Source organism: Urocampus carinirostris, chromosome 3, assembly GCF_059441175.1.
Source record: "Urocampus carinirostris isolate Australia breed hairy pipefish chromosome 3, RoL_Ucar_1.0, whole genome shotgun sequence".
Lineage (NCBI taxonomy): Eukaryota > Metazoa > Chordata > Actinopteri > Syngnathiformes > Syngnathidae > Urocampus > Urocampus carinirostris.
Window position 1 is genome coordinate 53429992 of NC_142351.1, and position 21051 is coordinate 53451042.

At 39.3% G+C, this 21051-nt stretch overlaps 1 protein-coding gene across 2 annotated transcripts; it reads right to left on the reverse strand.

Annotated features, from left to right (window-relative positions):
- Positions 1–1484: 1484 nt before the first annotated feature.
- cyp27a2 (cytochrome P450 family 27 subfamily A member 2) lies at positions 1485–20927 on the reverse strand. 2 transcript variants are annotated; one of them, XM_088332466.1, is made up of 9 exons: positions 20654–20927; positions 13033–13223; positions 12039–12238; positions 11761–11958; positions 8543–8706; positions 4280–4446; positions 4109–4190; positions 3058–3273; positions 1485–2965 (listed from the first exon to the last, which is right to left on the reverse strand). In XM_088332466.1, exons 1-9 carry the CDS (start codon positions 20849–20851, stop codon positions 2855–2857), a joined length of 1527 nt encoding a protein of 508 aa, XP_088188592.1. In that variant the 5' UTR covers positions 20852–20927; the 3' UTR covers positions 1485–2854. The 2 variants fall into 2 exon arrangements, with proteins under 2 accessions (XP_088188592.1, XP_088188591.1); XM_088332465.1 differs by having other exon boundaries at positions 1485–2974.
- Between the last annotated feature and the right edge of the window lie 124 nt (positions 20928–21051).

Below are 21051 nucleotides of genomic sequence, written 5' to 3' on the forward strand. Positions count from 1 at the left end.
GATCAGCACAGGATGCGTGCGCATTGTTGACCCAAAGCAGCGGGAGTAGCAGTACGATTTTGCGTGAGGGACTATTTGTATGTTGAAATGCGCTTTTAGAGTTGTAATTTTCAAAACATCTTGTCCAGCGGTTGTATGTACAGGTGCACAGATCACAGTTTTAAGGAACACTTTTTTTGCAATAAAAGCGCCATATGAGCCTGTGGCTATTGAAAGATTTTTTACGATTGACTCATAATGCAATGAAGATTTTCATGGAGTAGGCTTTAGTTCAATGACAGGTCAGGCTGTTCCGAATGCAAAATATTTTGTCTTGTTCTGTTCTGAACTCTGACGGAGGACGGCAGGCGTTGTTTTAAGAAACTTGCGACGCTCTTCGACGAGATGGTGAACCCCAGGGAAGGCTTCCTTGGCACGCCCATGGAAGGAGTCAGCACGCCATTGTACGGGGAGAAGATGGCCAGTAGGAGAGGGCTAAAGAACTTCAGAAGAACTCTTCCCAGAGACTCCAACGTCGCTAATTCAGCCGTTTTTGATGGAGTACACTTAGTTAAATTGATAATGAAATTAAATCTGCCCCCATGTGAAAATGTCGGCTTTCTTGTTCACTTTTTCCTTCAAGAAACGAGCGCGCACAAATTGTTGGGTGAATGTAGGTTGTGTTCGGTTAATGGAGTCAGATAACTAATTCGAACAATTTGGTAAACGGTACATTTTGATATTTAATTCCCAACACTGTCGACATCATTAAACATGTTTGCGTATCTGGTGCCCATTTTATATTTGATACGGTGATCCGGTTTGGACTCAATTGAATGGCAAATATCTTTGCAAGTGTAAGTAGGATATGTCTCGTGGAATTGTAAATGTTTACTACCAATTCCTACTATAGACTGTAAGTCTGCTACTACTAGCTATTAGATATTTTATAAGAATAACTTTAACAATAATAATAATGTTCAACATTATCATTAATGCGGATTTTATATTATATCCAATTATAATAATACATCATTATATTGTTAATAAAAAACAATTATTATTACCACTGAAATATTCATTCATAAATGGTTACGTATGAAATATCATTCAATCGTAATAGTAAAATTTCCAATGGTATCCATCATGTATTCAGGTCTATTAGGTGCACTGGATTATAAATCACACTTACAAATTTCGGGCCAACTTGGGTATTTTAGGTGCAGCCTATGCTCCAGAAAATTTGACAATTTTCGAGGGAAAAACAAACGCTGCAGATCCATAACTATATTTAACATAATATGTACTTAGCGATTGTTTATCATATTTAAAGATTTAACCCCAAAACAAATTTGCTGATAAAATGTTGGATAGTAGGGTTAAATTTTTTGATATTTTTTGCAAATTAAAAATGTATAATGCAAATTTAAAATTACTATTTTGACCACTACGAGACGCAAATACACACTGTCCCTTTACAAAATGCATACAAATAATAAAAAATGATCATTTGTGGAGGGTCCTTGTTACAGTACTGGAATTAACCGGAAGAGGACGACACACACATTTCAGCCAATTACAAACAACAACACTGTTTTCTGAAAGGAAACACTACATGTATTATTTTGTACAAACAAAACACAAGAAAATAAACTGGAGATATACATTCGTGCTCAGATATTTCATAAAAAAATATTGATAGAACATGATGAGTACAATGAGGCAACAGCAAAAGAAAATTCACACGCAAATAAACAGAAATTAGTAGTTTGATTTGGAAAACCGAAGTCGAAGATTAAACACAATTATATCGTATATAATAAACAGTATCGTTGTATTTTTTTTCCCAGAAATTTTATATTTATTTTTTAACCTTCATAGTGGAAGTAATCTTGGTTAGTAAACTGGACAAATTATTTGATCATATTTGTAAAATTTATGTGCACAAAAAATATGCGACCAATAAAAGTAATGAACGCAAACTATTGCAGACCACCGGGAAGTTTTTTTTCTTCTTATTTTTTGTACTGCATGTATTGGCTATGGGTCCCAAAAGCTCGCAGTGATGCTAAAGAGGGAAGCAGAAACTTGATAACCATTGAAACAAAGCTTGTGATTTTTAAGATATACCAAGAGGGCACACTAATCGCTATTCTTGCTAAGATCTATGGCTATAATCAATCAACGATAGGGGACCATTATTAAAAATCAGGGAGCGATGAAACCAAGGAAATCTACAAATGATAAATTCTTGCAAGTGGAAGTTTTAAAATCAGTTTAATTGTTGATCCTCCCACCTCTGCATCCACCCACTACTCCACTGTACCAGCTATAGTCATGTCACACATAAGGTAATTCTAGTGTAGAAAAGAAAGGGTTGACTTGTTTGAGAATTTTGTTGCTGGTCAATCTTATTGGAATATTTTGTTGGTGTAAGATCAGGGGATGGTGTAATTGTAACCTGTGCAGTCCTTTGAGATATCTTGTGATTAAAGGTTATACAAATAAATGTGACTTGAATTGTCTTGACTTGATTGCACTATTATTGCAGCTTGGGCTAGTCTCCAAGCACTACCATGTAAATGTTTGCCCATTTATCCTGACATTCTGAATTTATCACATGTTAATTCTAGCTTGCCATGTCAAATCTTGTTGCAAATCAATCCTCACTTCATTGTTATCAATGACACATTTTAGTTAAATTTAATTTTACTTTCCAAGTCCCATTTTAGTACACAAGTCGTATCCAGGGGGTATACAGTCTACCGAGTACTGTATATACTATAGCGCTGGAAAAAAATGACATGAGAAGGTCCTCTCTCCTATCTTGAGTGCCATCTTTTTTGTGCTGCGTAAGCTGTTCGTTTTAGTAGTCTCAGGTTCTTTGCAGGAAACGAAGGTTGATGGGCTTTGCAGGAATGAGCAGCGTCCGCGTTTTGGCCTGGATAGGTTTCGGGTCATCCCTTGCCGGCCGGACCTCGTAGTGCTGCATCAGCTACCAAGCACAAGTCAGCATTCTTGGGCAACTTCTGGGAATTAAAGATTCTGGTCACAAGACCAGAACTTGGCGCCGCCTACCCTGCACAGGGCGAAGTACATCTCCATCTCTGCCACTCTCTTTCCCACGCAGCCTCGCACGCCCACGCCAAATGGGATGAAACTGTACGGGTGGTGCTGAAAGGAGCCCGCTGAGGCCCTGCCGGGGCGGAGCCATCGCTCGGGCGAGAACGCGTCAGCACAGGAAAACTGCATGGGGTCGTGGCTGACAACGTAGTGGCACAGGTGGAACTGAGTCTGGGAGAAAATGAGATAAATTTCTCTCAGAATGGAAATTAAATTCCTAATGCCAAATATTTTCTGTAGATTTTAGTCTCACCTTAAACGCCATAAATGAGTCTCAGTCACCTAAAAAATATTTTACATAGGAAAACTACTGCAATCCCTCGTTTGTCATGGGGAACAGAACGCCCCAAGATGTGTGAAAATTCAGAAAGTAGCCCTTCCCCTATTTTTAATATAAGCTGGCTCCCGCGAGCAGCAATAGTCTACCGAGGATAAAGGATCAGCCGTTTATTTTAGGGCAGAAAGAACAAGGAAAAAAAAGCCACCACACCAATAACACAAAATTATTTTATCAGCCCCCTCCTATACGCAAAAGTAACATGAGGATAATGGATTGCGGCCAAAACAGTGAAGTTTATTTTATGTGGGCCAAAATGGCAGCCTAAACCTGGAAAAAAAAACACTTTCCTGGGCTCTTCTTTCAGCAATAATCGATCGGAGATGATAGATAGCTGCCACATTGCATAACAGGCGGACTAGAATGGCACACCTCCAAACAAAACTGCTTTCTGTCAATCCAAGCTCACAGCAATATACGTTTGGGGATAATGCAGTTCAGTTTTTGGTAGACAGTATGGCATAAAAGAGTCGCCAGGCCCGAAAAAACGCGCTTTGCTGCCTGCTTACAGCAATATACATTATCACAAATTCTCATTTTCTGAGAACAGTCACGTAGACCTCCAACACATAACAAAACCAAGTGAACCTGGCATGAGAAAGCACCCAGCAACACCAGGAAGGAATGCCTCCTTCTACGGAGGAAAGCATTGACCCAGATTGACTGTACCTTCTTTGGAAACCAGTAGTTGTCCAGCATGACCCCGTTTTCGGTCACAAAGCGTCCGTTGCCAGGAACAACAGGATACAAGCTGGAAGGAAAGAATGCCGCTCACACGGAAGACAAGAATAACAAAGAGTTAGCTCGTGACAGATGTGCTCTTTGAAAAAGACCTCTCACCGTAACGTCTCCTTGATGACGGCCTTCAAGTACGGCATTTCTTTAAGGTCGTCAATGTTCTGCCGACGCTTGTCACTGCACACAGCGTTCACCTCACGATACAGTCTCTCCTGAGCACGTCGGTCCCTTGCCAAGTGGTACAGGGCCCAAGACAGCGTATTGGAGGTCTGACATCAAAAGAATGAACAGGTTTAATCAGAGGCGGTTTTACGTTCATAATTTTAGGGGTACTAAGCACCTGGAGTGTCTGGCTGGTCAAAAACATTTTTTGATTTCATCGAAAGTGATTTAGGATCATTTAACACCGTTTAGGAGTGTCACCCTAATACACCGGAGCCTCAACACTAGGGGTAAGACGGGCCCGACCTGAATCGTGGGTATATAAACCCGAACCCGCCCAAACCCGACAGATTGACTTGATTTGATAACCGAGCCTGAAATAAACCCGAAGCTTTAATTTGCCGCCAAAGTAAACACAAAGCTTTACTTCGGCCATGCGTACTTCAACTGTGCGTTTCAGCTGAACTTCGCAGTTTGGGGTACTTGGGCCAGAGTTCCTCAAATCAAGCCTGTACTGCAAGTGCAATGCCGAAATGAATGGTTTGGCACTGACGTGCGCATTTTGGTGCAGCGAACGACAGTGAAAAGTAAACTGAAAGAAATGGCAACGAAAAGAAAATGATATTCTGCGGATTACGAGCTGCAAATAGTAAAATATTTGGCCAAACAGGAACGGGAACGGCAAGAAAGAAGCCCGGCAGGCTCGACATAATGATTGACATTTTAAGCCCAGGTTAGGGTTAGGCTTAGGCCTAGGCCCAAGATCTTACCTCTACTCCACACACAAGGCCACTAAGCCCTAAGTGACACAAGACAAATGAAAGAGGAGCGGGGAGAGGGGCGAGAGCAGTGCAAAGAATCAAATGGACTGAACCATTTCAAGGCAGTGGAGTATTTCCGACACTGCATTGTTCACCGTTTTTGTTTTGTTATTTTACTTTTCATCCTATTTAAACGTATCTTGTCCTTGTCTTTTATTAAAGTTTTTAAAATGCTATCATTTTGTAGGGTGCTTGTGTTAAATATGGGGGTCAAGCACTCCCAAAAACAGGCTGGTTATACCGATGGGTTCACTTAAAGCAATGGTTCTCAACCGGTCTAACTTCAGACCCAAATTACAGGCCGCGACCCGAATAAAGAAAGAAATTCCACTTCTCCAATTTTTTCTGAAAACATTTTGCAGTTTAGCTGATCCCTTAGCATATAATGTCTCTCACCCGCTTTTGGTTAATTTTCTGATTCGTTAACAAGCGTGTTTTGGTCTCTCTTGCTGCCATTTATTTGTTCACTGAGTAGAGGGGATGTTAGGGTAGCATCACATTGAGCACCTGAGCAGGTCAGAGGAAATAAATGAGACTAAGCAGGAAAAAAATACTAATTTGGACTCGTTTTGACTATTTCAAGGGCTCTAAAGCAAAGTGTTCCTCAATGTAGATATTCAGAAGACACTGATGAATTTCTTTTTGTTTTATACATTTTAATTTTTAGGTGTTTTTCAGAGGTTCTTTGTTGTTTTAGCCTGCATTTGTTAATAAGCCCTTACCACCTTTTACCCATTTTTGTTAACAGCTGAGCATGTTGAACAACTACAAAATATGAATAATAAATGTATTTTCACTCTTTATTTGAAGAAAATTTTAATTAAAAAAATCACAGTAAATACATCCTTGATTTGTCCGTTTGCGGTCTAAAAATAAACAACTTGATGCACCACTGATAAAGTTATATTTCAATCCAAAGAGCCAACAAGACTGTACAACAATATCCAAATGAATCTAGCCTGACCGCTTTGTGCTCACATTCCTGAAGGTAAGTCAACCATTCCCCAGAGTTACCAACACGTATAAATGAAATTGCAATCAAGGAAATAACCTCAGTAAATCTCAAATATGTTTACAAACGTGTTTGCAAAAAGCTGACAACCAATGAAGTTGTGTATTATGGCATGCTTATAATGTAGGTGCTGCGCTAAAATTCTGACGAAGACATGGTTAATCTTATCTATCCCGGCTGACGCTCAAGGAAACTGTGCGGGTCAGATGTATCGACATTTCGTTCTGTATACACATGTACACGAATGACAATAAAGTATATCTGAATCTATATCTGAATCTATTGGCTGAGTGAAGTGACATTTTTTTCTGATCCTTCCACATTCCAAACCTCCCAAAACTGGAGAAAAGCAACACACTGCATAATGAAGAGGAAAGCTTTTTAACAACACACAAAGGTACAAACTATTTATCTATTTATCTACCCTGGTCATATCCCTCGAGAGGGGTGACCGACAGCAAGACCAACACATACAAAAACAAAGAAAAGGGAAAAAGGAGCAAAAAACACAAACAAAAATGTTTGGCCCATGACCAACCCAAATGCACAAACACCCAAACAAGTTAAGCACCTCGGGAACCAAGTTGGTCATGCTTTTGTCCCTCCAGTACAGACTATGAAAGGAAATTGTTTGAGTTATATCAAGCCTTTGACAACTGTGACTGGGGTAGTTTAAAATACATACAGTATTAATGGTCTTTTTTTTAAATTGACTTCCTTTTTTTTCATGACCAAAATTGCAACCAATGTATGGATTAACTATTATCTAACGTGTGTGAAGAGTGAAGAAATGCCATATATATGCTAACACACATAAAGTACTGCTTCAAACCCAAAACAAAACAATGCCAAGCTACAAAAAGAAAAACTCAGTCATGCAATAAATAGCAAAAATACTAGTGCAAAGCCAACTCTTGATACAATGCATTTGCTTCAAGATGGCACGAGATCAGTGTGTGTGGGGGGGGGGGGGGTGAACTACAGCCCGATGGCCGCGTATAGCATATCTTTTTAATCGGACTGCTGACCAAAACTTTTAAAAGACATGGTCTTACAATAAGATTGTTATTTTGGTAACACTTTTGTCCTTAGTGTCCCTTTGTGTCCCCCTCCTCCATCATTTTTTTTGTTTCATAAAACATTTAAACATAAGATTATCTATTCATTCAATGATTGATCCGTTGAAAAATATCACTGACCACAATAGCAAAACATGGGAAGCAATGGGAACCAGGCCCAGGTTGCAGCGGTGAGAGTGCTAAACCCTAACCACTTGAACACCAGTGATTGAGACGAAACACGAAAATGTAGGTGTCAAATTTGACCCCAATCTGTCCTTTCAAACACACGTTAAGAATATTACTAGAACATCTTTTTTTCCATCTTCGCAACATTGCTAAAATTCGCCCTATGCCGTCTCGGTCCGATGCAGATATTATAATTCACGCGTTTGTTACCTCCCGTCTCGATTACTGTAATGCACTACTCTCCTGTCTCCGAAAGTCCAAAATCAAGAGCCTTCAGCTGGTACAAAATACTGCAGCCAAGCTTTTAACCAAGACAAGAAAGTTTGATCACATTACATCGATTTTAGCTAACCTGCATTGGCTCCCTGTTAGCTTAAGATATGATTTTACGGTTCTGTTGGTATTATACAAAATCATGCATGGACTTGCTCCCTCATGTCTTTCAGCTTTAATTTCCCACTATGTTCCGGTCCGGAGCCTTCGCTCTGAAAAGGCTGGTCTTCTGGTGATCCCAAGAGCCAAAAAGAAATCCGTAGGTTCGAGAGCGTTCTCATTTTGGGCCCCGGTGTTGTGGAATGCTCTCCCCCCTGATATTCGATCAGCAACCTCAGTGGAACTGTTTAAATCTAAGCTTAAAACACCCTTCTATTCCATAGCATATGAATGATTTTTTATTTAATGTTGACAATATCTGTTTATTATTTGTTATTGCAACATCCATTGCAGCCTGGTCCCTTCGCAAGGTTTCTTCATTTTCCTAATGTTGAAGTTTTGAGTTTCCTTGCCTCATGTAGGTTTTAGATCAGGTGATGGTGTCATAATAGTCTTTGGTTTGCAATAGTATGTGGTCTGTGCAGCCCTTTGAGACTCCTTGTGATTAGGGCCTATACAAATAAGCACGACTTGACAAAAATACATTAAATGTCACCTCATTATCACACCATTTTTACTCATGGTACCAGAGATGAATGTTAGACAATTGTATGCAATAAAGATCTGCGCCCAGAAATTTACAATTATGTGAACTGAAGCAAAGTTTATTTTTCCAACAAGCAATTGAATTGAGCAGTATTGTATCTCATTATTAAGTCGAAAAAAAGGAATTGATAAGAAATATTCTGACCGTGTCGACTCCACCCAGCAGTAGCTCGGTCACAGTGATGTAGATCTCAGATCGGGTTATCTTGTCGGAGGACAGCAGGTAGGTCAGGTAGAGGCCTTCCGTGGGCTCACCTCGCTCCGTCTGGATTCTGATGGCAGCCAATCTTTTGTCGATGAGCTTCTGGGCTATATCGTCAAAGTCCAGTCTTAGCTCTTATCTCAAAACGTATTAAAGTCATAAAACCGCTAAGTATGTGTATCTGTAAAATGCAGGGTAGTGATAAATTTTGTGATTGGATTAATGCTAAGATATATACTGTATTATCAATTATGTTTTCCTTTTTAGTTGTATCCTCTTTTTTAAAATCAACAAATTTTCACATTTTATTATGAAGATAAGAACACAATTAGTATGTAATGTACTACTGTGCTGACCGTCAGATGCAGAGAGAGGCAGGCAATTGTTTTTGCTGCAGGGCAAAGGGTGATTCTTATTTGGCAAGCACCTCATCCCAAACCACATCATTGGTGATAATATTAGCAACCTATACGCAGTGTTCCCTCTAAACAGCGCGCGTGCGCAATCCCGCACTGCCAGCACAAGAAAATCTATCCCGCGCAATGTTCCCTCTATACTGCGTGTGTGTTTTTAAAGTTTTTCGAGAACCGGCTTCTTCGGCTCGGCTCACTAAAAGGAATCTTTCGGGTCCCAAACGGCTATTCAGGTTGTTTTTGCTTCTTTCATCCCTATATGACCAAATGTTATGTAAAATTATGCACAAAATGACTTAAAGGAAGGGGGAATAGAACAAAAAAGAAAAAAATGCCAAAATGGAAAAGTAATGAAAAGCTGAGAAAAAAAGAAACAAAAAGAGAAAAAAGACGGAAAAATTCAGAAAAAAAGCCAGAAAAAAGAAAAAGAAAGAAACAAAGGAAAAAAAGTAAATAGAGAACAAAAAGATAAAAGGAACAGCTAGGAAAAAATAAACACAATGAGATTTTTTTAAAGGGGATTAAAAAAGAGAGAAAAAAACTGGGAAAAAGAAGAAAAAGTTTGTGTAGCATTCAAATAATTTCCAATAATATCAAGTCAATCTTGTTGCCAAAATTGTACTTCCACTAAAAAATGTGATTAAATACAGTTGTGTATCGTGCAACCGACTAAATAAGCCCCCCAAAATGTTCGCGACAATAGATACTAGGAAAAAAAAGAAATGGAAATCTTGTGAAAGAATTGTTTTAAAAACAAATGACGTTTGTAGGCCGTACAACCTTTGCAATAATACATTAGTCAATTCATTCAAAAGTGAAAAACATTTTTGCATTGCCGGGAACTCTGCAAAATGTAACGTGATGTCAAGTTTTGGACATGTTTGATAAAAACTTAGTTGCTACACTTGGGATTGCTGTTGCTCACTGTTGTTTCAAGCGTTGCTCACCGACTTTGTGTGAACGCTCAGACCCGTGGAAAATTAGAGGGAACATTGCCTATAAGCAAATAAGGCCATGCAGAAGTGTTTTTCCTCGTTGCATGGACTTGTTTTCAAAATGGAGGATTACCCGTTTATTGATGCTTTTATTAGAAAAGAGCAGCACATATACTTAATTTATAAGTTGAGAAAATAAAACGTTTTTTCTACACTACATTTCATACTGAACAGACTAAAACCACAAGCTGAAACCATCCAAGCCGAAGTACAGGCAGGTTTCAGGGAGGGAAGGAGCGCCACTGAGCAGATTTTTAATCTGTGTATCCTATGGGAGAAGTTTCACTAACACCAGAGAAACCTCTTATCACATTTTTGTTGATTTTGAGAAGGCGTTTGACAGACTCTGGCAAGCCTCTTTATGGGCCACCATGCAAAAGTACAACATGGGCGAGAAACTAGTTTAGACCATTGCACAACTGTATGCTAATGCCAACACTGCGGTACTGCTCCCTGGTACCATTGGAAAATGGTTTCAAACCACTGTCTGTGTGAGACAAGGCTGCATTCTCTCTCAACCTTTATTCAACATCTTCCTCGAGAAGATCGTGTCCGAAACTCTGGAGCAACATGAAGGTACAGTCAGTATCGGCGGACACAACACCACCAACAATCATTTTGCTGAAGATATTGCCTGATTGGAAGGTGAAAAACGGGAACTCTGGTCAATTGCCTAGAGAAAGTATCAAGCAAGTATGGGATGGAAATCCACACAGAAAAAAATACAGAAGTAATGACCAACAATTTCCAAGGTATCATTAAGAACATCACAATCCACCACAGAGAGCTAGAACCTGTCACCAAATTTAAATATCTTGCAGCTGAACTAGAATTAATGGCCAGGATAGGTCAAACGGCAGTGGGCGGCAGTGGCTCAGGAGGTAGAGCGCTCATCTTGGCATCACGAGGTTTTACAAAGTGTCCTTGGGTAAGACACTGAACCCCTAATATCCCCAATAAGCAGGTTAGCGCCTCACATGGCTGCACGGACGCTAGTGGGAAACTTGAAGCACAATGTAAAGCGCTTTGGGAAGTCTTGACTTGAAAAGCGCTAAATAAATGCAGATAATTTCATTTCAAACCACAGCCGCACTTGTCAGACTTAAACCCATCTGGAGACAAGATCATAGCAGTGAAATAAGAGATCAGACTCATGCAAGTGGTGGTTACTTCCATCTTCTTCTACACTTGTGAGACGTGGACTCTCACAGCAAAACTGGGAAAGAAAATCAAGGCCTTGGAGATGCCATGCTGCAGGAAACTTCTAAGCATCAGGTACTTAGCCCATATGACAAACAAAAAGCTGCGCAACATCATCAGAGGTCACATTGGACCCTACGAAGAACTGTCAACTGTACGCAGACAGAAACTTCAATAATATGGTCATGTCACAAGATCATCAGGAATGGCTGTGATCATTCTCCAGGGCACAATTGTTGGGGGGAAGGAGAGAAAAACAACATTAAGGAATGAACTGGTGCCACAACCCAAAAATAGGCCAAGGACCGTCAACAGTGGAGAAGTCTTCATTGGTGCCTCAACGACCCATGCGATAAAGGTATCCTTGAACAGTGAACAGTTCGGATATTGCTTTCTTGCTCTGCCAAGTCAATGATTTAAAAGATTTAGGGTAAATTATTTGTAAAAATGACTCAGAAGACAAACCTTTTTGCACGTGATTATTAAAAACCTCGATTTAAAATTGTCATACCGTCATACAAACCCGATGTACAATATGTGTGTTTGAGAATACCGGTGTTGTAGAGGTCATCCCAGGCCTGGACGAAGCGTTTCCAATAAGGCAGGATGTGACGGGTCCAGCGTGGAAAGACAACAACAACCTCAGACAACATCAACATGTCGTTAACGGCCACAATGAAGCGCTCCGTGTCTTCGGGAACGTCTTCCCGGAGGCAGCCCAGCCTGGTCTCAAACAAAATGGACGAGATACCTGCATGACGGCATTTGGGAGAGCCCCAATGGAACTTCACCACCCTGGCCTCCCCCGGCGCTGCAGTTTTTTCGTCTCACCTTCAAAGCCGAACTTGTACAGCTCAGTTGTCACGTCAGGAACAGAAACTCGATCCGGGCTGCGTCTGCGCAGGAACTCCACACGTTGGAGGAGATCATCGACCACTTGGTGAAGGATGGAAGCGTAGGTAGACACTTCCTGGAGTTTCAGCATCTTTGGGTTCAGAGCTCTGCGGATCCTGTACCACTCTTCACCCTTGCTAAAACGTAAACAAAGTCTGACACTGTTCCATAGAATTTTGTGAGACCCTGATGTCTGGACAGGCATGCTCCTCCAGAAGAAAATTGCTTATATATTATATTCAAATGCATCGATGGGGGATTTTTTAAAAGCAAAATCAGATCAATGATGAATGTGTCCCGTTGAAAAGTATTGAATACAGTCCAAAAGCCAACACAAACCCCAAAAAAGGAAGAGTTTATTTGAGCAATTTTATGAATTTCTCACACTTGCATGCGCAACAAATGGAGCTTGACAGATGATGATTTCAGCCAAAAGATGGCGCCAGTAAGTCGAATATTTTGAAGTTACAGACACCACCTTTAATTATTATTTTATTTCCCTTGATCCACGCTCCACTTGAAAGTAAAAAATTTGGGCGTGACAAGGAAAGGCTTATTTCCAATCTTTTTAAACAGATTTCACTTTGTTTTCTAAATGTAATTGCGTTTTTTTATATCATTAAAGGCTTTCATTATAGATGATACATAATTTTTAAGCATCTAATATCAAAGGGATGTAAGTGGTAATGTTCAGAGCGTGCATAATGTTAGAGAGAATTAAAATAATATGACATGTGCTTGGTCTTTTAATAACATCAAATATACCATTTTGGGAATCATATTACTTGTTTTTTCTTTGGCACTACTATTGAGGAGGCTGGAACTTGGCCTAGAGGGTTTTCTTTGTATGGTGGCCCATAAACCAATTCTCATCAGTTGTAAAAATGTGGTTAACAAGGTCAATCAAAGAGATGGCGGTGCATGCACTCACTCAACATGGAGACCGTAGGCGACCCCCCTGAGGTCCCTGTATTCTTTCCAGTGTGGCAGTTCTGCTCGCACAGGGTAGCGTCCTTCTTGATGGATGACCTGAGCGATGAGCTCGGGACTGGCCACATTGACCATGTCAAATGGGCCCAACCTGGTGCGCCAGATGGGCCCGTACAAATTCCTCTGGACACCCTGGATAACAATATACAAATAGGAAACATTTTGTACACTGAAACAATATACAGTCTTAGCCCATTGGTAGAACATTGAGCTCATTTGGAGATACGTTTTTCTCGTTTTCTGATATTTTATTCTATGTTTTTTGGGATTTGGGAAAATAAAGCATACCTAAAATGAGCAAAATGAGGTGAAATACAAAATGGTGAATAAAAAATTATCATCTGCCATTTTAGAAAATCTTGCATATTTAAAGACACTTTTAATTATTATTTCAGTGTGAAAACATACACATTTTTTGCCTTTGCTCACAAGTAAATGGTAAATGGTCTGTTTTTATATATAGCGCTTTTCAAGTCAATGAAGACCTCCCAAAGCGCTTTACAATGTGCTTAACACTCACCCATTCACACACACACCGACAGCCAGAGGCAGCCATGCAAGGCACCTACCTGCCCATCTGATACAGTGTCTTGCCCAAGGACACAGTGACGTCAAAAGAACAAGCTGAAGTGAGGCATAATAGTTAAAATAACAAACTGAAATCCTTTGCGATCTCCTTTGCAGGTGTCCAATGTTAAAACAAGAAGAAACATCACTTCCTATGGTGCAAGCTTAAGTATTTCTGGTGAATCTGTTCTATAGCCACCTATATTATGTGGATTTTCGCAAAGTAGGACCCAAACAAACTTAATCTGTTTAACCTGTGCTCATCTGGGATTGTTGTTGCCCCAAAGCATTGTGGGACTAGCAGTACAAAGACTAACGAGACGCAAACACCTGCTTACTCGCTAAAAAGCCTCGTGTGTATTCGTGGATTTCTCCCGAGACATTTGCATATTATTTTCTGCTTGCAAGGCGAATATGCCTCAGTTTCATCCATCCATATACAGTATAGTGTTAGTCTATATTTCTGGCATGCCATGCAAGAGCACAATTTCTAAACACAGGAAACATAGCAATAAAGCACACTGGTATTTTGTTCAACTTTGTTTAGTAACATAATCAAAATCGTCCTTTAAATTAATGTCAAAAGTGATATAGAGACGTTTACGGCCATACCACCATGTGCTGTAAATAAGTCGGTTGGTTCACGCTCAGCTGTGACAGCACTGACAGTCGATGAAAATGAATTTCCAAAATGGGACCAGAATAAATGAATTTAAAAAGTTGTATTTAGAAACAACGACTATTTGTGCAATGATGTCTCTTGTGCTCGCCCTCCTGAACAGATTGCTCATATGGACGAGTAGGTATTTATACAAGGAACCTATGCATGCATGCGCCGGGGACACTGAAGTCAAACTACAAAATGGCGAGGGAATACTGTAAATAATGCGGGGCCTCAAATTGACCTCTGTGGGACACTGATTTTCACCCACTCACAAGTCTGTAAAGTCATTTGTTATGTCAAAAAAAATTATACAAACAATAACAACGGGTTAATTAGGATGAAAACTCTTTCACAGAAAACCTTTCCTTCAATATACTAGCAGCCCTCTCAAAACTACCAGCTAGAATTAGCATACTAAACCGGTCAAGGCTAGCCACTTTGGCAGAGCTAATTAAATGACTTGTAAGGGATAGAAACAAGAACTCATACTTAACAGGGAAAGGGTTTGTTTTGTACAGAAATGTATATTTTATTCCATTCTTTAGAATCCTAACCTTAGCGCTGCTGAATTCACAAACATCTTGATTATTGTTTTGTTTTTTAATTAAACAAAACACATACACACTTCCATCCAAAAATTCCATTGCACCGTTGCGTAACATAAAAACCAAATCTACAATGAAACAAACACAAATAAAGATAAATGAACATGCCAGGGGGGAAACAAAAGTTAGATAATAAAAACCAATATATTTACAAATATTATGAGTTTTAATGGCCTTTTGGTTGGGAGAGAGCTTGATTGATTTTTTTTTCCTGCCTGTGAGTTTTCACTTATGAATGTAAAATGTAGCTATATTTATAATAAGAGTGACAATAAAGGTATACTTTGGCTTTGAAGAGGTGACGGGAGTCTGGAAATGGGCTGTACAAAGAACGCCGTGTGTACAATGTCTTTAATACCGGTACATGTTCCAGCTTGTCGACAAAAATCTTGCCAAAGTACTGAAATGAGTCATTAAGAAAATAACTAAAATACCTAATGCCAAATAGGTCACAAATTGCCTGAGGAGTCATTTTGAAAAGTAGGTTTTTATACATGCCAATATTTTGACATTATAAAAAGAGTAGACGTTATCACGCACTCTATTGTTACCTGTGAAACACAATCTGTGTCTAGTTTTTTTTTTTAAATCAACCATGGACTTAAAATACTAAACTCGAGTTTTTTGGGGGGTAGTTTAAAAAAATTGTTTGTTTTTGTTAGTCAGTGGGCCTATTCAAGAGGAGAGAAAAGGTAGTTTAAAGTACGGGCGATTTTAGGTTCAGATTTTTGGGGTCGCTGAGCACCCAGGAGTTCTGGCTGCTTATCTATTTTTATTTTTTAAATCCACTTAAAGGGGCAATGTGTATTATTTTGTGCCCCCTTCATAACAAAAAAAACAAAAAAATATTGATTTGAATACTTGGAAAAATGACCTGTACTATCACACCAATGTTAATTTTGATTTCAAAAAAAATTATAAGTGGAGAGGTTGCCGCTATGTTTGTCTGACAACTTGCTGCTGGACTGTGCTCTGTGGCACTAGTTTTCGTTCGCAAGGGAAGATACAGTGCCATTTAGTGGTCAAATATTATATACTGGGGCTTTAAAGTGATTAAGGATCATTCATCATTCAACACTGTTCTGGACTGTCACTTCCTATTTGTGAAAGTCACAATACACTTTGTAGTTAGGAAAAACACTATTGCTATGATTCAATGCTACATCTATTCAAAACTGGTTATCCTTTCTTTTCATTTTTTTATATTTGACTTTATATCATACTTTAATTATTTTATTTTTTATTTCATTGTTTATAAATGCAACATCCATTGCAGTCTGGTCCTCCTGGAAGGGGGATTACTTCATGTGCGGTCCCTTCTCGAGTTTTTCTTGATTTTCCTCATGCTAAGGTTTTTGAGTTTTTCCTAGCCCTCATGTAGGTTTTAGGTCGAGGGATGGTGTAATATTAGTCCGTAGTTTGCTATAGTCTGTGCTGTGTACAGCCCTTTGAGACTCTTTGTGATTAAGGGCTATACAAATAAACACGAGGACTAACATCTGTTGATGATAACAAAGTCATGATATTGGGTGCTAAAATACATAAACACTGTATAACATAGTCTCACAGTAATATACCAGAGCCTCCAAAGAACACTAACCGTGAGAAAGAGGAGAGAGCAGGGGAGTTGAGAGCTGTGCTCCGAATGAAATGGACTGAACCTTTTCAAGGCAATGGAGTATTTCCGATGCTGCGTTGTTCACATTTTTGTTGTGTATTCCTTTCATTTTTTTATCTCGCGTTATCATATTTAAGACTATCATGTCTAATAATAATAATAATAATAATAATTTCCTTGTATTGTCATTCTGTGTAACAACGTACACAGAACGAAATGTCGATTGCACCTGACCCGTTGTAGCGAGCCGATGCAGCCGCAGCCAACAGAGGGCGCCGCCGACCACTTTTTAAGTCTTGGGAATGACTCGGCCGGGGCGCGAACCACCGACCTCCCAGTCTCACAGCGGGCGCCTTACCATCTAGGCTACTGAGCTGGTAATATTAAGGAATAGAGTTTTAAAATTGCTATAATTTTGGGGGGTGCCTGGTTTGAATTTGGGAGTGCTTGAGCAGCAAAAAAATGGTCCCCTAAGATGATAGTTTGAGCCCCTAGCCTTAATATGAAAGTTAAAGGGACAGTGTGTATTATTTGCCCACTAGATGACGCTGTATTCTGTCATGCCACCAAAAACAAGTGATAAAAGCACAATGGAAGATAAAATACAGAAACTCAAAGTGACCAAAACAGATGTTTGTAACTAAAAGAAAAAGAGAGTAAAAAGAAAAAAACAAAAGGAAAAAGGGACAAGGAAAAAAAAAAGAAATTAAAAAAAGAAATATGACAAAAAGTAAAACTCAAGTAAAAAAGGACATTGGCCAGAAGCGCTGCCTATCCCAAGCTAAGAACATTATCAGGGACCCCTCTCACCCCCATCATGGACTGTTCACTCTGCTAGCCTCTGGGAAGAGGTACTGCAGTGTGCGGTGCAGGACCACCAGGTTCCACAATAGTCTTGTCCCCCTGGCCATTAGACTGTTAAACGGTCAATCAAACACATAGTAAATCTAAACTGCTGCTAATCTGTACATCTGTTGGTTTTGTTTGACTTTTTGCACTACTGGCAGTTCTCTATAGCTAGCCACTCCTTGCACATCTGTTTCTCTGCACTATTGTACTTACAGTGTTATTGTTACAGTGTTATTGTTACTGTTTACCTGACTTGTTTACCTGACTGCCCATTTTGCACATCTGGTTAGCTGCTCCTCTTGCACTCTTTGCACTACTGTAAAATACTATACATAGCCATAATTATTTAGTATATTATTAGTACTCAATACTCCAACTCAATACAACATTTTATTTATATCTGTACATTCAAGGAAACTGCGGGTCAGATGTATCGACATTTCGTTCTGTATACACGTGTACTAGAATGACAATAAAGTAGATCTGAATCTGAAAAGAAAAATGAAAAAGGTAAAAAATTAAAATATGAAAAAAAAGAAAATTTATTTTATTTTTATTTTTTTCCTCTTTAATTCTGTTCTTTTCTTTAATTTTCTCGATTTTCCTTTTTTTCTCTTTCCTTTCCCCTACTTTTCTTTGTATACACGTTTTCCTTTTGGCCTCTTTTCCCCCTTTTTTAACTCCTTTAAAAAAAAGCCCTTCTTTTAGTCTTTCTTTGAGAAAGGCTAGTTAAAAGTTGAGCCAAATTTTTTTATCAGCACTGTTTGTGGAAAACCCCATTTGGCCAAACCTCTCCCGGCTCCTCGCTTCAGTGGCTCCACAACTCAATTCAATTCATCCATCCAATATCTGCACTGTGTACGGCACTAAAGGCTAACAATAAAAAGTTTGGTTACATATTTTGGTAATTTGTTTTATTGCATTTATGTTGTATAAAACAAAAACCAACTAACAAACAAAGTAATATCCATCCATTTTCTGCAACGCTTATCCTCAGTCATTGTTGTGGTGGTTGTCGTCGAGGGAAGGTGAAGGCTAAGTATGCCTCCGAAAAAAGTTAGTATTATGTGAAAATCAACACAAAATTGGTCATTTATTCAGTGTCAGTAATAAGTCAAAACTTAATGCAGAAAGTGATAACAACGGCAATAATTCCGGCACGAAAAAACGGCAGAGAAATTCTTCGGAAGATCGCGAAGGCAAGGAAAACACAAGTGTTGAAGCCAACGATTCGGCGAAAGAAAACAAACAAAAGAATGCTCCTAGCAAGGACTTTTCTGCCAAAATGGACTCAATTATATTCCTGTTTACGCTATGAGGAGGATGATAATGCATTGGAGCTTGAAAAGGCATTACAACTGTGGCGGGACAGCAAACCACGAAGAATATATGAATTGGAAAATCTGAAGTGATAACTTGCTTTGTATTACCAATTAACTTTGATGATTAAAACTGCACGAATATACAGTATGGACTAATATTTCAGCAATATTATTTTGTATAATGTACAATATTTTTGTGAAGTGAAAAATCTGAAGTAATAACTGCTTTGTATTATCAATTAACTGTGATGATTAAAACTGAATGAAAATATAGATTAATATAATTATTTCAGCAATATTATTTTGAATAATGTGCAATATTGTTGTGAACTGAATAATCTTGAAGTGATAACTGATTTGTATTACCAATAAACTGTGATGATTAAAACTGAATTAATATATATATTTATATTATATATTTGTCGCCGATCTCTGTTGGGACCCATAAATTTTTAAGCATGCAAGTCCCCGGGACCCATCACTTTTCACAGGTAAAATGAACACTGCACTGACATGTATGTTTTTGTAATGAGAGAGGAAACTAGAGTGCCCGGAGGGAACCCACGCAGGCACGGGGAGAACATGCAAACTCCAGGCAGAAAGGTTTGCAACCCAATTCAGTTAAGGCCATTTAGCTTTGGAGGTTGACAGGTATAGGATCGTTTTGCTTTTGAAATAGCTACACTTGGTTATCGAAAGGGGTCGCAAATTCCAGTGTTCTGCCTTATTCTCCTGCTCAGGCGAATTTCCTACCCGAGGCTGATTCTACTATAACAGTATTAGAACATTTTCATTATTCGCGTGTATTTTATATAATATATATTCAATAACATATTATTGATTGTTATTATTATTGAACCCATCAACACCAAAGTGCTAAAGGTGTGTGCAAGCCAAGGAAAGTCAATGCTTCTAAAGGTGTGTAACCTAAGTTACTGTTAAATGTGAACTTGTCATGCGAGAAACACTATTTTCATCCATTTTACTTGATGTCATTAAAAAAATGTATTTTACTCATTACCGGTATGGACCAGTATTGTACAAGGCAAAAAGTCACACAAAAGTGCAATTTTAGTGGCTTACAAAATGTCTTTATTTGCAAAGATGTTCTACCCTTTCTTGCTACTGGGCGAGATGATTAGATTATTGATTTGAATTTCAAAAATAACAAGTTATCATGGTATTAATGTGTTCCCACTATGTCATTGTCAGGTTGATTATTAACAATATGGTTAAATAGACTCAGTTAACCAATACAAAAATATTTTACTCGAAAATCAAAATGGGCAGCACGGCGGGGCAGTGGTTAGCGCGTGTGCGGCACAGTTCTGAGGTCATAAGTTCGAACCCTCGCATGTTCTCCCCGTGCTTGCGTGGGTTTCCTCCGGGCACTGCGGTTTCCTCCCACATTCCAAAAACATGCATGTCAGGTTAATTGGCCGGTCCAAATTGTCCCTAGGTGTGAATGAGCGAGCGAGTGAGTTGTCTGTCTCTGTGTATCCTGCAACTGGCTGGCAACCAGTTCAGGGTGTCCCCTGCCCACTGCCCGAAGATGGCTGGGATGGGCTCCAGCACCCCCCGCGACCCTACTGAGGATAAGCGGTGCAGATAATGGATGCAAAATCAAAATGACCCAGCACTGGAGAGCTATTTTCAAGAACAGGTCCGCGGGTACCTCAACTGTCCTTCGGGGGCACCACGTTGGAAAACCCTGCTGTAAAAAGACTTGTTTTCCAAAGTAACGAAGTGACAAACATGAAAGTAGCAGGATTTGTTGGATCCGATTTGTGGTAAGAACGTGACTTCGAAATTCGGTTGCGTACACATAACTAAAATAGAAAGCGTTCACGATGACTGGCATTCAATCATAATTAGAAGTCATAAAAAAGAATACTCCTCACACCGAACCGGTTTACCCGATCGTCTGTTCATCCTACCTGCAGCAAATGGCTCTTGTCCGCATAACCTTTGACAAATAACCAGTAAAGAGTTTTGAACAAACTTGGTCCAGGCAAGTCATCGATGGTCTTCAATTTGGCAGCTTTGGTCTTGGCTTGGAAAAGGCTTCTGATCCTGAGGCCAAGCAAACCTCTGTTTTTGTTGAGAGGAAAGAGACGAGACGTAAAGGGGGACATTTCCTCGCTATGTGTCACCCAACTTGGTTTTAGTGTCGAAAGAGCCAGCAATGGCGTTTGAATGTTTGGGCGTCAATTGGGCTGTCAAATTGTTGCGTTTAACGACACCCAGAGGCCATCATGTGCAATCACAACATGTCAACCTTATGAGCCCTATCTACCTTTGAAATCAGTACAGTAATTTCAAACAATCAAGCATA